Below are 18,300 nucleotides of genomic sequence, written 5' to 3' on the forward strand. Positions count from 1 at the left end.
GGAAGAGAAGGCTTCACTTCTTCCCTCATGGAAACGACAGGGTGTGACCTAGCCAAGTCTAGGAACAGAACTCTCTTGTCTTAACCCCTCCATGCACTAACTAGCACTCATGCATAGTTATGTTTCACTGCAATTTCCCACAGGAACAACAAACATTTCTTTTATCATTCTGAAATCAAGACAGATCTTGATTCATTTCAGTTGAACAAGGTTGATTTTTATCATTTAAAAAAAAGTGTGTGTGTATGAGAGAGAGAGAGAGAGAGAGAGAGAGAGAGAGAGAGAGAGAGAGATATTAACTGTTCCTGCTTGCAACACTGTTATAATGTTACAGATAGCAGTGTATCTGAAGAAGTGTGCATGCACACGAAAGCTCATACCAAGAACTGACTTAGTTGGTCTTTAAGGTGCTACTGGAAGGAATTTGTTTTGTTATAATGTTGTTTTTATATTCTTGTAAGTTTCTCTGAATATTATTTGTAATAGAAAAGCGACCTAGAAGCATTTAAAATTAGGGTTTAAATAAATAAATGCAATATTTTGCATTCTCTCTCACACATACTCTTCTTTTTTTAAGGGCTGCAGGAACATGTAGTTTAAACAAAATAATTTCGTTGTTTTAAAACTGTTATGGGTGGGATGGTAGGTGGAATGCATCACACATTCCAAGCACTGTCCAGCTGGTACCTACGATAGTCACACCAAAACACACAAACTGCAACAAAATCCATTCTGGTTTACAGACATTATGCCCTTTACAAGCTACATTGTACTTTGCTCACAAAGTGCTTAAAGGGAAAAGGATACAGATTAGGGTAAACAGGGATAAATCTAGCCCTCTGTGAGGCAGGTAAACAGGATACATAAGAGTTTCCTCGCCAGAAATTCATTTCATGTATTGCAACTAAACAGTTTCAGAAGGGCAAAAAAGAAGTGTGTGTATACTGAAGGCAATGAGCTTTATGGTACTGATCCCCAGTTATTAAAAGGCTGTTCAAAAACAAGCTTTTTAATGGCAAATGCACGGGTGACTCTTCCACACACACCCCATCACCTATATAATTTTGGGGAAATCTTTTCCTGCATCTCAAGTCTCCTCAGAATATCTGCTATTGAGTCTTGATATAACAGGGTGAAGAGTAGATAAATAAGCACAGAGGAGACAAGGAAAGAAACAGGAGGAGAAGCTATAAATATTTCTTTTCTTTTCCTTTTCCTTCCTTTTCAAGAGATGCATGTTTGAAATATTAATTTTCAGTGAACAATGCTGATAAATAAACCTTTTCACAACAACATTGTTTATTGCTTTGTGTGTGTAGCTTTGACTTAAAAATGAAACTACTCAGCTGCCGCACATGAAATGACTTTCTGGGAAGGAAACTCTTTCTCATGTATCCTGTTTACCTGCTTCTCAGAGGGCTAGGTTTATCCATGTTTACCCAAACCTGCATCCTTTTCTCTTCAAGGACTTCATGAGCAAATGACAATGCAACATAAAAAGGGCCCAATGTATATAAACCAGCGGCTCCTATATGAAGTCACCACATCAAGCAGCATGCTAAAAATACTTTCAGAGAATCTCAGAGATACAGACTCCTCAGGAAGGAGAGCGTTCATCACTTCCGGATCCTTCACAGCTAGCTTGTCAAAGCACTCTGCACCTACAACTCCTTTAGACTCACTTTCTTCTGTCCAGAAACCCTCCTGGCCCAGCTTCCATATGCTCTATTGGAGTAATGTTGTCTCAGTCTGCTTCACACTTGGAATCATTAAGCAAGCAGGAACACAGTGAGACGTACCAAAATTGTGAGATGTGTGCATGGGATCAGTGACAACAGATCCCCTTGTCCAGGGGCCAGAATGTATCTCTCAACTCTGCAGTGGTAGTGATGCTATGCAACTAGAGGTTGTCCATAACAGCTAGCCAGGAAAGTAAAGACAGCTCTATCCAAAGTCCCTGCAGTCTCTGGTAGCTAGCTCTGAGAGGTCAGAATGAAGAAACCTCTCACTGAGACCACTTCACTGGAAACAAGAGACACTTGGCTGGGTTCAGCTCAGTACAGTGGTACCTCAGGTTAAGTACTTAATTCGTTCCGGAGGTCCATTCTTAACCTGAAACTGTTCTTAACCTGAAGCACCACTTTAGCCAATGGGGCCTCCCACTGCCGCCATGCCGCTGCTGCACGATTTCTGTTCTCATCATGAAGCAAAGTTCTTAACCTGAGGTACTATTTCTGGGTTAGCGGAGTCTGTAACCTGAAGCGTCTGTAACCTGAGGTACCACTGTAATTGAGCTAGCAGGAGTCATTGCAATGAGTCCACTAGCTTGACAGGGCTTCCCCCACTTCTTTGCCATGAGCTCCTCAGTAGGCTTTGGATGGTTGGAAGAACCCCCAAGAAGAGCACATGGAACGGAGTAGTGGGGAGAATGTTCCATCAGGCAAGCAGAACTGCTTACGCTGATGCACAATCTCATTAAAGTGCTGCTTTGAATTCCACCTGGTGATAGTCACCAACGTGGCTGGTTTTAAAAGAAGATTACACAAATTCATGGAGTATAAGGGTATTATGCTGTTATTTATTTATTTATTAAAAACAAAAGAAAACTCAAAATGGTTTACAAAAAGATAAAAAATAGAAATCATGAAAAATTACAGCCATACTCTAACATACAAAGGTTAAAATACTAAAGCAGATTTAAGTTACCTCAACTTTCTAAGAATGTGGGTAGGCTTGTCTAAACAAGAATGTTTTTAGCAGGCACCAAAAAGAGTGCAGTGAAGGTGCCTGCTTGATCTCAACAGGCAGGAAGTTCCAAAGTGTAGATGCTGCCACACTAAATGATTGAGTTCTTACAAATGCAGAACAGGTATGATGTGGCAACTGTAGTAGTGCCAATTCTGCCAACTGAAGTCGTCAAGTGGGCATGTGTGGGGTAAGGCAATCTGATAAGTAAACTGGTCCCAAGTTGTTAACCCTGATAACTATGTGCTACCTCCCCTGTCAGAGGCAATGCCGCTGAATAAAGGTAAAGGGACCCCTGACCATTAGGTCCAGTCGTGACCAACTCTGGGGTTGCGGAGCTCATCTCGCTTTGTTGGCCGAGGGAGCTGGCGTACAGCTTCCGGGTATGTGGCCAGCATGACTAAGCCACTTCTGGCGAACCAGAGCAGCGCACAGAAATGCCGTTTACCTTCCCGCCGGAGCGGTACCTATTTATTACTTGCACTTTGAGGTGCTTTTGAACTGCTAGGTTGGCAGGAGCAGGGACTGAGCAACAGGAGCTCACCCCGTTGTGGGGATTTGAACCGCCAACCTGCTGAGCAGCAAGCCCTAGGCTCTGTGGTTTAATCCACAGTGCCACCCACGTCCCCACAGCGCCACCCGCATCCCAATGCCACTGAATACCAGTTGCTGAAAACTGGAGGGAGGGAGGGTACTGTTGCACTCAGGACCTGGCTGTCTGTTTTCCATAGTCATCTGGTTGGCCACTGTGAAAATAGGATGCTGAACTAGATGGGCTACTGGCCAGATGCAGCAGGTTCTTCTTACACGTGCAACTTAGTAATTCTCAAACAGCATTTGAAAACTATTAGTCAGCTTGTATGTATCTTAGAGTTTTTTCTCTCTCATGTTTATTGTGGTATCTATTCTCATATTACCATTTAGATAACTTCACACAACTACCACTAAAAGGTAAAACAGCAGCTCTCCTTAAGAGCATAAGAGCTGGAGCAGGCCAAGAGTCCATCTGGTCTAGCATCCTGTTCTTTCAATGGCCAACCTGGTGCATATGGGAAGCCTACAGGCAGGTCCTGGGTGCAATGGCACTCTTTCCTCCTTTTGATTCCCAGCAACTGGTATTCAGATGCCTATCACCTCCAACAGTGCAGGTAGAACATAGACACTGTGGCTAGCAGCCATTAATAGCCTTACCCTCCATGAATTTGTCTAAGTCTCTTCTAAACCCATTGAAGTTGCTAGCCATCGCTACTTCTTGCTGGAGCAAATTTCCTCATTTACGTATGTGCTGTACGGAAAAACACTAAATTCAGCCTCCAATATTAATTCCAGAGGCTAAAAACACGCAGGTCTTTTGTAACCAGTTGCAGTATGGTGTAGTGTTTAGAGGATAGGGGACCCACATTGTAATCCCCATTCACCCATGAAGCTCAGTGGGGGGCCTTGGGTCAGTCACCTTATTTCAGCTCACAGGATGGTTGTGAGGATGAAATGGGGAGGATGGAGAACCATGTATGTCCCCTTAAGCTTCTTGTAGGGAAAGCCTGATAGAAACATTATAATAAATAAATAAAGACTATGTTTCCTTACATATGCATATCAATCCTTACTTAAAAACTGGGTACTGTCAAGAAGAGAAATATGTGAATTCGTTACTACGTGGCCTCGTTACTACTTGAATTTGTAGTACTTGGCCTCACTTGACTCCAATGATTGCCACTCCCTTAGGGCACAACACAGAATTATGGCTTACTAACATTATGAAACTAGATTATAATGCATCAAGTGGCTCTGTTTTTTAGTCTTTATCCTATTACATCATACAGTTCAAAGTTCTTAGTTTTTGCTGGATTAGCCAAAGCTAGAAATTGCTTTGTCCCATTTATTAGCTGGCAGCTTTTTACCACTACTTTGTCTGGTTTCTGTCTAGCAAAATCAGCAATAATTTTGTAGTACCTACTGCATAGATACTATTGGCACTACACAAAGAAACAGCCTTTTCCAGAACAGATAAAGATACTAACTAAATTAATAGAACTATAAATGAAAAAGTTGCACGTCTGATTTCATCATTTGAAGGTTGGTTTCATGATTTCCAACAAATTACATGTGGTGTTTCCAGAAAAAAAAGCAATGGATTTGCCAGTTTCTGAACACAAATATTGTCCCACATAATTTCTGGGCACATGGAAGAAAATCATAAACAACGAAATTGCCAACTGAAAATACTCATGTTAAAAAATGACAGATCTGTTCCATGCAGATAGAAAGTCTAAAGAAGAAATGCATCTCTACTATATAATAAATGTCAGGCTCAAATCTCCTGCTGTCTGCACAACCAGTACAAGTTGCAGTCAGAGATAAAGGCTAACCCAAGTTGTGCAGCACCACAGCAGACTGGAGGCTGTACTGAAGCTCGCAGTCCATTATTCAGTACGGTGACCTAAGAGTCAGGTGACCTAAGCAGCCTATACGTCTTATCTGGCCTTTACATAACTGCCAGCTCTGGCCGGCCTCCTCAGACAATGTAACTTGTCACTGCATGCTGGCTGAACTGCTAATGGGCTGAATTCCTGCCTAGAGCCCTGTTAGTTCTGGTTCGGAGGAACTAACTACCTGCCTGTCTGCAAGCCCTGACACTAGAAATTGCTCCCCCAACAGAACTTCCATTCTAGACCTCAGTTAATATAATAAAATATTATGTGGAGAATTATCATGCTAGTCGTCTTTTGATTTTTTCTCTCCTCCATTTTTAAATGCATCACACATTCCACAGACAAGGCTATGCTGAGAAGAGCCTCTCCCACTTTCCCCAGTAAGCCCCATCTACACATCATGTAACACCACATAGGTGGAAACCTAGGAAGAAGTAGGGACTGTGGGTTGTATACAATGAAATCAATGGGCTCATGGAATGACTTCCACTCATGCAACAAACCCCACCTTCGCCTCCACCTGCATGCACCCTCAAATCTACTCTAAATCCCCCTCAACTCTCTGGAGCAGATTTGGAAATAGTGGGGGAGAGGAAGAGAGGAAAGGAAAGGGAAGTTCCACTGTCTGAGTAGAACTTGTTCTGCAAGCACAATTACTTCATGGGACACAACCCTGCATATGCTTGGCTTTGCCATACCAACATTCACCAAAAGCTCCACCAGGTTGAGTTTGTTATCTACAGCATCCATTCCACCAGGAGGGAAGGCTAGGACACTGCTGGGCCTCTCCACCTGCTCTGCTGAAAGATGAGCTCCAACAGGCTTCACCCACCCTCAGCTGTCATCTACAGAAGCCATTTCAAGCAACAGAAGAGGGAGAGGCATGGGGCTATAGGGGCTTCTCTACCCACTTTGCTATAATATTTTGACACTGCCTCGCCTTTCAACTTCAGCTGGTTGTTAGAAGAATTCTGCAACTAAGAAACAATGCTTAAATTTGCTCACCCCTCCTATTTTTATTTTGTGTTGTGTCTTTGAGATTGTAAGCATGAGGGCAGGTGTTCTTTTATTACTGACATTTATAAACAATGTACAGCTTTCATACCACTCAATATATACACAAATACCTTGTAATAAAGTAAGTTTTTTTAAAAAAATATATAATAATCTTGGTATTTACAAATATACACTCCATAGTACAAATTTGTATGAAGAAAGTAACATTTTTTCTTCCTTTTGTAAAATAATTTGATAAGATTCAAGAGAGGAATGAGCATACAGTATTAACTCCCAGTTTTGTTTTGTGTTTAAATACAAATAGAATAATACCAAGCCTTTTACTTTACCAGTATTTGTTCAGATAAAAAACTTGGTGCATATTACTAGCTGACAATGATCCCAGCCAGTTTCAGCTGCCTAAAGCTCACAAAGCAGCAAAGGGTTTTCAAGCTCAAGGATTGCTGATACTCAAAGCTGCTTTAATTAACCATCTAATATCACAAAATCATAGGTGAATGCACCCTCTGAGTGTAAGGTGAACTATACTGGTCTTAATGTCCCTATTAGCAACTTATTAGACAATATACGCATACCCTCCTGCTTCTCAAGAGTTCTGTTTTTAAAATAGCATTTTACTCCATGTTTTTCTATTTGCTTCTCTGCTGTGAAAAGATTTTCCGCTGTTGTGAAGAACTACTCAACTGGTCTTTTATCACTTCTACAGATTAGCAGAGCACTTTCTTCATCATCATAAATGTTTGTGTTTATATAACACTAAAACACATAAATCAGAGCTGCAGAGCTAATCTGCTAAAATAAATTTATTATCATAATCTGAATGAAATACTTTGATTGTTACTATTTCATAATTTATGTTCTGGGAGGGGGGGAATCAACTCTTACAACTGATTTAAACAACCCATATAAAACCTTTTTTATACATCTCCAAGAAAGTAAATTGTGGAAACTTATGTCATACAACTGCATACCTAAGACAGTTCAACAACACCTATTAAGATGAACTTCAAAGTGCAAAGGATTGTGTGAAAGAGACAAGGGTGGCAAAATTCCTATTTGTTTACTAAACATTACATTTTTTCAAAAGGGTCTGCTATTTTTGTGATTTCTGGGCAGACAATGCAACTCTCTTGGTAGTTAAATCTCACTGATAACAATAGGCATATTTCTGAGTAAATATAGCTTCGACTAGGCAGCTAGTAAATTTTATATAGTTAACGGAAATAGCTAATGCTAAAATGCCCCATCACCACAAAAAGCATAGTCATGATGACCTAAATAGTCTCTGAAATAAATATTCATCAATTCATTAACGAGTCAGAATAGATAGGTGATAGATGATATATAGATAGATAGTCCTTCACAGAAACTCTATTAAAAGGAGTCCAATTTTCTTTATAAAAAACAGAAAAGACCTCACATGGGTTCTAAATATTTTGTGTATTTTATAAAGAGTTCAATTAAAGCAGTCAGTAACAGCCTCTGCCCGTTGGCCACTTGTTCCTGATTCTATTTGTGAACCTGCGAAAATGAAAGTGTTTCAAATAGTCTTAACTTAACAAATAAGCATTGAGAACCTAAAGGACTGTACCTGTGAATGCCAATGATTTATTTGAGCATGAAATCTGTTTTCCTATGAAATGCAAATCAACCTTAAGAGAAAACACTAATATATGCATTTCAGTGCATATCTCTCAATTACTTATTCCAGAAATGAATCTTATTTTTATCAAAGCACAGTGCTTTTTTCTATTTAAAAATGTTTAGGGGTACTCTCATTTTGACTCAAGGAAATCACCATTTTATAGTTCAAATCCAGAAAAATAAATACAGTAAATGGACAAAAGTACAAAGATTCACAAAATGTTTAAGGGTATGTGTACCCCTGCATGCCCCCTTGAAAAAAGCACCGTCAAAGCATATTCTGATATCAAATTTATGCTGCTGTAGAGTATAAGCAAAGTTGTGCAGATCCTCTATGTGCAAAATGTGAGAGATCAGTACCAGAGATTCCAAGTTGTTATTCTGCCCCAGGTAAAACAGATTCTTTCAACTAGAAGAAAAACTGCAGTAAAGGCTCTCAAATATCTACCAATCATACCTCTGTTTCTCTCGTTGAGATGCTCGCTGTCTGTACTTCCAGTCCACAGTTTGCTCTTTTGACTGTGAGATAAAATGGATAATCCTTTGCCACCATTGTGGCTGAAGGAGCAGCAGTTTCGGATGTCACAGCTGATTCTGTTGGTCTACCAGCTATGACAGCAAAAGCAAGTCTTCCCTCTGCAGCGTCTCTGGCACACAGCTGCTGGGGAAATCAAAGTGTCTCCTGCTGCTGCGCTAGGCTTCTGATAGCATTATCTAAGGCAGCTCTTGTGCTCCACTGAAACAGGAAGCAGAAAAGCTCTTGAGTATGTCAAGCAAGTGTAACTGAATATTGCTCATTACTGAGACCCGCCCACTGACAACAGGATGGGAGGAGAGTGGGCAAGATCAGTACAGACCAGAGGAACACAGCAAATTACTGAAAACTCACTTCAGAAACCAATGGGGAAACATCTGACTAAAGCTCGGGGTACTATTTTCAAAAGGGTGGAAGCAGGAAACAGTGTTCACAGTTCTTGCCTTTCCAAAAAGTGCTATTTGATTGCTGGCTCCTTGTCAGCAAAATTGGAAGATGCATTTGACATTGCCACATGAAAAAAAACCACACTTTTTAGCATTTTGCTTACTTAGCTATATGAATCCGTCCCACATCCTTCATCACTACTGTGGCCTCCTTGCAAATTTTATGCTGGGGAGTTAATATTCCTTTTAAAGAAACATTCAGATATGGGTTTCCCCCACCTGAAATAGTATAATTCTATAAAGGCTGCACCAATTGCCTTTTGAGCACACAGTTATGTTAAGAGTGTAAGATGTGGATGATATTTATGAGTGTGTAGAGATATTAAACTTCATTACTTTTATGCCCGTTAAGAAACATCATTGTCTGAAGTGTAGTTATCAAATTTGTGCTTTTCTAGAAAAAGCAGGTAAATGCTAACCTTTACTAAGTGCTTTGCTTTGAACTGTTATTATTAGTTTGCCTTTTTCATCTCCTCCTAAGGGTGTAAGAAACAGGTTTTCCAAAATAGGGAAAAGCAGAATAAGTGTTGTGATGCCCTCTTAATGAAAGAGAAATAAGAGAACTTGACAACAGTAAGTGTCTGTGGTACAGAAAAAAGGAAACCGTGACTAAGAAGAAACAGAAAAAGGAAGGTTAATATTTAAAAATCACTTCTAGGGGAAGACAAATGCAACTTTCCATATATTACTTAATTAGAAAAACTGTCAGTGGTGCAAACATTTTAAAATCAGAACCAAATAACTGTTATAAAACTAGATCTTTATGTTGCTTTTGCAGGCTCAAAAATAGTAGCTCCCCTTGAAACATTGTTTATTTATAAAAACATTATAAGTAACTATTCATTTAAAAAATCCCTATCACACCCTGGAAACAGTGTCAACTGGCTGGCTAAACCAAGTGAGGGTAGCTGATGGGTCTCTACAGGATTGAGCCGACAAGATCAATAGTGGGTCAAATGGTCAAGATCTCAATCCTCTGCACGTGCTGTAGAGGCAAGTGAGGGGCAGATGGGGCTCATCAACCTGGGAAGGTAGCCCATCTAGGAGAAGAAAAACTGATTCTAAACATCCATTGCCTTGTGTGACATCTTCGGGAGAATAAAATGCTAAGGAGTAAACCCTACACAAGACTAGAATAGAGTCCCTAAGATGGTTGGATAGCGTCTTGTATGCCTTTTTCCTTCAACTACTGCAGCCAAGCTGGTGCCAAACGTATTGCCCTGCTTTTCTTTGGATCACATCAGCGAGGCTGGTGTGTGGGGGGGGGGGTTGTCATCTGGTTGGCCCACAGTGCCCAGGCTTGTGCCCTAGGAAAGTCACTTCAGTGCTGCTAATGCATCGGTTTGATTTTACCCCCAGAGAAACATAGCCACAGGCTATGTTTAGGATCTATCTGTTTAGGATCAGGCAGCACATGTTCAGGCACATAGCTCTTTCACTGGACAAATGTTTTGGGAAGCCAAAATCCATTGAGCTCAACTGCCTGCGCCAAATGAATTAAACACATTACAGACCAGAGAAAGGTCAGAGAGTGCTTATTTATCAGGTTTTGTAGCTCAAACCATAATCATGTCACCACATCAAGAGAGCGCCAAAATAACTTCTGACTTCTGAGAAACCCCCTTACGGAAAAAAACCCCATGATGATTTCCCATCTCACTGCAAATATTCAAGTATTCCAAGCCATTACAAATTTCAAAAGAACTGAAGAGATTATAGAGATAGATACACCAAGTTTATGAATGAACCCACACACCCCATTCAACATTACTGAAAGTGCAATTACTGTATTTCTTTCCAAAGAACAGCACAGGCAGCCTGGGTCACAATCTGTTCACTTATGCAAAGTGGGTTATATAAAGTCCTGCACATTCTAACTAAAATGACCCCTCAATGCCATGGCAAAGGAGACCATTATAAGACTCCAGTGACCTATATGTTTCACTCCACCTTTTAGGGAGTGACACACGAGGGTATATGATAAAGGCAGTGAATTATAAGGTATATGTCAAATACATTTCGTGCAACAAAGAAAAATGGCAATGGACTAAGCAACCTCATAACAAAATCTGAACAATTCAATAAAGACAGGTTGCTGGGCTCCAGCCTTGCTGGGCACAGGTCACGTTCCTAACCCTACACATCTTGCAAAAATATGCCAAGGTAGGTATCTTTTTATTAATATAACAGAGTTAATAAAGCAATTCTGAAGGGAAAATAAGAAACTCCCTGTCTATAGATACCAGACAGACACCTTCACTTTACTCTTTTCAGTGCTTGCTTAATACATTTTTGTTTAGATAAGCTTATCCAGACACGTAGATGCTGGTGTATTTCACTTTCTTTCACTGTTAATTTTGATTACTTCTAAATGTTTTCAGAGATTTTTATTGATAACTTTAGTATTTCCTGCAAATTCCTTAGAGGTATTTCTACCATCAAGTGGTGTATACATTTTGTTAACCAATTAATAAAGTAATACAAGTTCTACATTCAGAATTCATTTTTAGAGTAATACTTCTCCCTATCCAGAAAAATCTTTAACAGTACAGGATGAACAGAGTGATTTGGCAAAAAACCCCACCATTTCAGTAAGACCAGGATTTTCAGGGAATCACAGAATATGTAGTACCCATTAAACAAACACAGGATATCCTATACTTAAAGCACCTCAAACATCTGCCCAGTGCCCCCTTTGCTCCCACATAGTTTTTGTAAATCTGCAAGGAAGGAAAATCTACACTTTCTCTGGACAGCTTATACCACCACTAAACTGCTTTTCTAGGTTTAAAAAAATCCTAACATAAAATCCTGGGCCTACCACCTTATAGCTCAAAACTCTTTCTTTCCTATGCAGTGGTACCTCGGGTTACAGACACTTCAGGTTACAGACACTTCAGGTTACAGACTCTGCTAACCCAGAAATAGTACCTCGGGATAAGAACTTTGCTTCAGGATGAGAACAGAAATCGTGTTCCGGTGGCATGGCAGCAGCGGGAGACCCCATTAGCTAAAGTGGTGCTTCAGGTTAAGAATAGTTTCAGGTTAAGAACGGACCTCCAGAACGAATTAAGTACTTAACCCGAGGTACCACTGTATTGAGCAGGCAGAGTATTCACCACTGTCTATTTTCTAACAGACATCTTTTTAGAAGAGAGCATTAAGCAAATCCCTTCTTAATTGGCCGAAATCTATAGACCAAACATTACCTGTCACTCATATTTAAAACTTTATTCTTAACCATTTCTGATTTGTTGGAAGAACCCAAATGCCCTGAGCTGGACCCAGTTGGATTTATTGCCCCGCCCCCCATTTTGCTTTAAAATATTACTGTTCTTTGTGGCATGCAGGTGATTTCCTCCTTCAACCCCCGGTTCTGTTCTCATTTTACTCCTCCTCCCTTTAAGCCTAACAGCCAGGGTCTTCTAGCATGTCTGAATATACAGCAATATAGACGGAATAGTATTTATTTATTACATCAATATCCTCCAAGGACATCAACACTATACACATGGTTCTCCCACTTCTCATTTTACCTTCACAGCAACCTTGTGGGATAGGTTAGACTGAGAGACAGTGACTGGCCCGACGACAACCAGTGACCTTCATGGCTAATCTGAAATTTGAATCCTGGTCTCCTGGCTCAGTTGTTCCCTTATTGAGCATAGATCCTTTCATAGTTTCCATAACCCCATAGTTGCTATGGTATTTCAGGGGAATGCAAACATGAGTAGCAGGAGGGGGAAAGGAAATGTACCCTACTGACATATTACGCTACATTCTGTAAAGAATGCATAGGTTTATACTTCATTGCCCTTTGTAATTGAAATTCACATGCTATATATATTTTCATTTGAAGATGCATTGTGAAATAACTTCCTTCTGGAGACTTACTTCTGTGTTTAGCATAAAGACAATACAGAACTGCTGGACCACACAGTCTTGGATATTGTTTTAGGGTTGCCATATGTTGCAAAAACTGTTTGGTTTTGCAATTTTGCCAAAAAAGCTCCCCAATGTTTTTGTACCAACAAAAATTAGCATAAGACTACCTAATTGCAGTTATTTCAGGTTTGGCCTCCTTCATCTCACTGCTATAATGATTGATAACCCACTGAGAACATACGGTAATAGGCAACTTGAGGCTTCCCCTCCCACTTAACACTACAGCAATACAAACTACACTAAATGATGATCCTTCTACATGGTGGTCCTTCACTAAGGAACTCAAAAGGTGTGGTGGGACAAGGCCAAATAGTCCCTTCAGAAGTAACCTTTTTAGTAAATAATTATCTACACAATATACTTTTTATTTGGAAATTGTTTTTTGCAAACTTTAATTCCAAAGTAAATTCCCAACCCAGTATTAAAATTTCCGCAAAGAGCACTTTCAAAAAAGAACTTTTTGAAAATTAACTGTACCCAACCAACTCAGCTGTTCATCATGTTTTCTTCCAGATCATGACAACCAATTTTGGAACAATATGTAACAAAAACACTTTCTAATGAGTCAAATTCATGTTGTTTCTGATCAAAAACTGATTTGCAAAAGAATCCTAAAGCCGGGGTGTATCAAGCAAAGCAGTTTCCCAGCACTGGTAATTAGTATTTTGAGAAGAAAACAGAGGCACTACTGCTAAGCTGCTACCTCTTCCTAAAACCCACAGTTATTCCCTGTATTTATACTAAAAACTATGTATAAATATACAGATTAAGTATCTGTGGACAAGCAAACACCCAGCCAGTGTGAGCTGGCATCATTTTCCAAAAGCAAGTGTATATCACACCCACGGCTGCATCTTGCCAGCTAGATGCAGAAACCTCACAACTTCTTCCTCTCTCATTGGCATCACAAGCCTCCCACAAGCAGGTGGGGTGTCCAGTAGCTAGTATCACCAACTAGTAGCCACCAGCCATCAAAAGCAGTCAAGCTGAATGGAAATCGGCCAATTGGTGCCAAAGAAAGATAGAACATTTTTTATGTACGCAACAACTGCAGCAAGAATACTTATTGCAAAGTATTGGAAGACGCAAGATTTGCCCACCTTGGAAGAATGGCAGATGCAAGTGATCGACTACATGGAATCGGCAGAAATGACTGCAGAATCCGAGATCGGGGAGAAGAGTCGGTGGAAGAGGACTGGAAGAAGTTTAAAGAATACCTCCAAAAACACTGTAAAATGTTTGAATGTTAAAATGATGTTGGATATAAAGATAATATGACATTAGTGATTTGGTAAAAAGAAATATGTAAAAATGATTTGGAAAAAAAGGGTAAGATCAGAGTATTATTATGTCGTGATTAAACAAATGATATAAGGGACTAAGTTATAAAGAATATGTGATAAATGGCTTAATAGGAAAGGGAAAGAAACCAAAGGCATAATAGGCTGAAATGCATAAATAGGGTACAAGATTGGAAAGAGGGTAGGAAATTGCTGAACTTGATTGTGTAAAGGGGAACACAGAAAAGGGAGATGTGAGGAAGTCAGGAAAGAGGGTTATAAAGATAGTAAGCAAGCAATAATCTTTTCTTTGTTTTTTTTGTTTTTGTTGTGCTATTTTTGATTGTATTTTTCTCTGTTTTTTCTTTTCTTTTTTCTGATTGTGATATTTGTTTTATTATGAAAAACTTTAATAAATATCTATATTAAAAAAAGGAAATCTAGAACAATAGTCATCTCATGACTTTGCTTGGCCATAATGTTACTTATGGGTTGAATGAGATCCAGCTGCTCAGCTCTACCCCAGAGGACCTGCTGCCTAGCAACTGCATGCAAGGGAAGATCTCTTCCACCATCAGCTGAGCAAGTTCCAGCTGTTCAGCCCTACTCCCATGGATTTGGTGGGAGCTGCTGCTTTGTATGGTACCAGGAAAGGACAAGAATAATCCTGGTTCCATAGGGACACCATGCAATTTATCTTCCTCTACTAGATTAGGAAGTGATTTTATTTTAAGAATCTTTCATAAGCTGCTTTAACAGCCTCACAAAATTATAAGGTGGGATATAAATATTTGAAATGCATACATATAAGATACTTGTCATATATAATTTAAAATATAATTTAAAATCAAAATGAATTAGCAAATGCAGACATTTAAAGATCTCAACTACAAGCTAGAAAAAGGAAATGAAAGGAGGACACCAACCTCCATATTGAGATATCCTATTGTGGTTCCATACATAATATACTGAGAAATTCTTCCAACTTTGTTTTGGGGCACTCATTTTCATTGTGGATCAATAGCTTTCCAAAAGTTGTTTTTTTTTATTGCCAAAATTGACCCTGTTAGCATAAAGCCCAGATTAACATGTCATTCAAAACCTTGCCTTAGGGCCCTTACTGGGAAACCCAGCCAGATGGGGGAAGGTATAAATAAATTATTATTATTATTATTATTATTATTATTATTATTATTATTACTACTCTTATTAACTGAGGGTGCATTTTGCAACAAGTTATTGACACAATAATAGTGAATTAGTGGTGGATTTATTCTGCTTTACTTTCTTCTGTGACCCCATAATATTCTGCTGAAATCATTCCCCTAAGTCCAGAGAACCCTGAATACAACAACAGGTTGCACTCCATCTCCTGCCCCAACTGATCAAAGCATAAGACACTGATATAACGAACTGTAATTGCAACAGACTATCACAATGCATATTTTGTTCTGGAAAGTGATTACAATAGGAACCAAGTGGCATACATTATGAAAATATATTGGTGTTTAATTGTGTAGGTGCTGTGGACCTCATGGTATCTGAATCTGCAAATCATTCATCTGTTTTTCTGATGTTACTGAAACAAAGAATACATATAATTCATGTACCTAATGGTGAATCACATTTACATACCTAATAGCTCAGGATATAGCTATGTTTAATAATCTGCAAATTTTGTCAGGAATATTGGAAATAGTTGTTTCTATAAAGCGTTGCCTACACAGTAAAATTACCATACAAATTAGGAGCCAGATTCCCACGCCAACTATAAGTGTCCCTCTAGCAAGCAGAGTACAGCTGCCCAATGACCTATGCTGTAAAAAGAGCCAGGGCGTTGATCTTTTACTACATCTTTCCCCCTCCACTAATGACATGATTGGCACCCCAGATGAGGTAGGCTCCAGGACAAATAGAGCAATACGTCTTTCCTTCAGAACTCAAGCAAGAGCCAATCAAGAAGAACTTCATGCACAGAGGAATTGCCCTTAGAGGTAGGCCAGCTGGTCCGTCATGGTGTCTTGAGGCAGAAGGGTCTGCTGTAGCTCTGGTGATGCATCTAGTGGGAGCCAATACAGCTGTCGGGTTGTCGGGTTACAGACTCCGCTAACCCGGAAGTAGTACCTCGGGTTAAGAACTTTACCTCAGGATGAGAACAGAAATTGTGCACTGCTGGTACGGCAGCGGCACGAGGCCCTATTAGCTAAAGTGGTACATCAGGTTAAGAACGGTTTCAGGTTAAGAATGGACCTCCGAAACGAATTAAGTTCGTAACCAGAGGTACCACTGTACTTACCTTGTGGATATAACAGGAACTATTTGTCTGTAATCTGGCAGCTTTAATTCACTCTGGAGAGGCAGATTTAATCTGCCTCTGTCAAAGGGTGGAGGGGGCAATCTCTAGTTTACCCCTAAGAATAAATGGGGAACACAGAGCTTCATTTTATTCAGAACAGCTTGGAATCTGAATTACAAATTGAAGCAGTTACAGATAGGTAGCCGTGTTGGTCTGCCATAGTCAAAACAAAATAAAACAATTTTCCTTCCAGTAGCACCTTAAAGACCAACTAAGTTAGTTCTTGGTATGAGCTTTCGTGTGCATGCACACTTCTTCAGATACACTTAAATACACTTCAGATACACTTAGATACACTTCAGATACACTGTAAATTGAAGCAGACAGAAAAGAGAGTGACTTAGAAACTATCAGAATTTTAAAAACACACATACAGAGATACAGATACAAATAAATAAATAAATAAATAAATGATGCATGACGTTTATGGCTATTGCATTTTATTCCATTCCTCCAGGTTCAACAGATCATCCAATTCATCTTGCATAATTTCTTGGGTCTCTTCTTTATCAATATTGCCTCTTAACTTGATGTTATCTATATTCCCCACACCCTGCCAATACTCTTCTACTCCACACTATCTTAAGAGCAATTTCTGAAAAGCTCCACCCTCTTACTCTTATTTTCAGTCATTACAAAATGGGAACAAACAGCTAATCTGTCACAACTTTTTACTAAAAGGAATGGAAATTTTTCTAATAAAAGCAGCTGGAGAGTGCCCCATTTCAAAAGTACTGCCTGAGGCAAGATCAAGTCCAGTCTGCTATGCAGTGAAAGGGAAAGCCCCTTTTCAAAGAACATCCAAGGAAAGAGAAGTTCAAAAGGAGCAGAAAGAATTTTAAAAGCTTGTTTTCTTGTTTAGAAATTCATTTCTAAATAGTAGAAGCTAGGTACCCCCATCTCACTGGTTGCTCACACTTTCTAAATTCTATATATAAAATCAAGTGCTAACAACAGAAGTCACAGTAAAGAGGTGGTAGGAACTTATTTGCTGGCTACTTTATGGAAATTACTCATCTCTTCCCTTTTGTTTTCCTCTTCCTCTTCCTAGCCAAAGGAAACATCAATCCCCTGGATCATGTTTTAATTACATTAAAATTCATTACCTCATTCCACTATGTAACTGGTAAGAATGTAAGAATAGCCCTGCAGGATCAGCCAATGACCCATCCAGTTCAATATCCTGTTCTTACAGTAACCAACCAGATGCCATACAATTATTTTGGTTCTTCTTTTCCAAACCTTTTCTAACTCTACAGTAGAATTTCTGAGATTCAGCAAGCAAAACTGAATGCAGTATTCAAACTACAGCTTCAACAAAAGATTTGTATAATGGCATGATGATACTTGGTAGTTCTTTTTTCAATCCCTTTCCCCTTTTCACAGCTACTGCACATTCCACACTTTATTCTTTATTTCTAACATTCTTATTGGTTTTCTGTCCATATTTGAAAGTTCAAAGCAGAAAGTTATTGCATGCATAAATTAAGAGGTGTATGCAGCATGTGACCATCTAGGCATGTAATGCTACTTGCATCAGGGGAGGAGCAAGCAAGAGTAACTAGGCTACATGCATTAGCACACTGTTTGTGCACCCTATGACTTTTAACAATACAGTGGTGCCTCGCAAGATGAAAAGAATCCGTTCCGCGAGTCTCTTCATCTAGCGAAGCAACCCTATTAGCGGCTTAGCGCTATTAGCGGCTTAGTGGCTATTAGCGGCTTAGCGGCTAAGCGGCTAAACGGCTATTAGCAGCTTAGCGGCTTAGAAAAAGAGAAAAAAAAGTGAAAAAAATCGCAAGACTTGCAAGACGTTTTCGTCTTGCGAAGCAAGCCCATAGGGAAATTTGTCTTGCGAAGCGCCTCGAAAAACGGAAAACCCTTTCATCTAGCGGGTTTT

At 39.5% G+C, this 18,300-nt stretch overlaps 1 protein-coding gene across 9 annotated transcripts in view; it reads right to left on the bottom strand.

Moving 5' to 3' along the window:
• The window catches only part of ARHGEF3 (Rho guanine nucleotide exchange factor 3), a 103,586-nt gene that overhangs the window by 19,735 nt on the left and 65,551 nt on the right, over positions 1 to 18,300 (bottom strand). Inside the window, exon 1 of one of the 9 annotated variants that reach the window (XM_081848888.1) lies at positions 8,296 to 8,566. The exons of 7 other annotated variants lie outside the window; for them this stretch is intronic. In XM_081848888.1, coding sequence (XP_081705014.1) covers positions 8,296 to 8,391 — 96 coding nt within the window. In that variant the 5' untranslated portion in view covers positions 8,392 to 8,566. Of the gene's footprint in view, positions 1 to 8,295; positions 8,569 to 18,300 lie in introns of those variants that run through there. One more of the 9 variants, XM_081848882.1, reaches the window with a different exon arrangement.

Source organism: Podarcis erhardii, assembly GCF_964252035.2.
Source record: "Podarcis erhardii genome assembly, chromosome: 2".
Taxonomy (NCBI): Eukaryota; Metazoa; Chordata; class Lepidosauria; order Squamata; family Lacertidae; genus Podarcis; species Podarcis erhardii.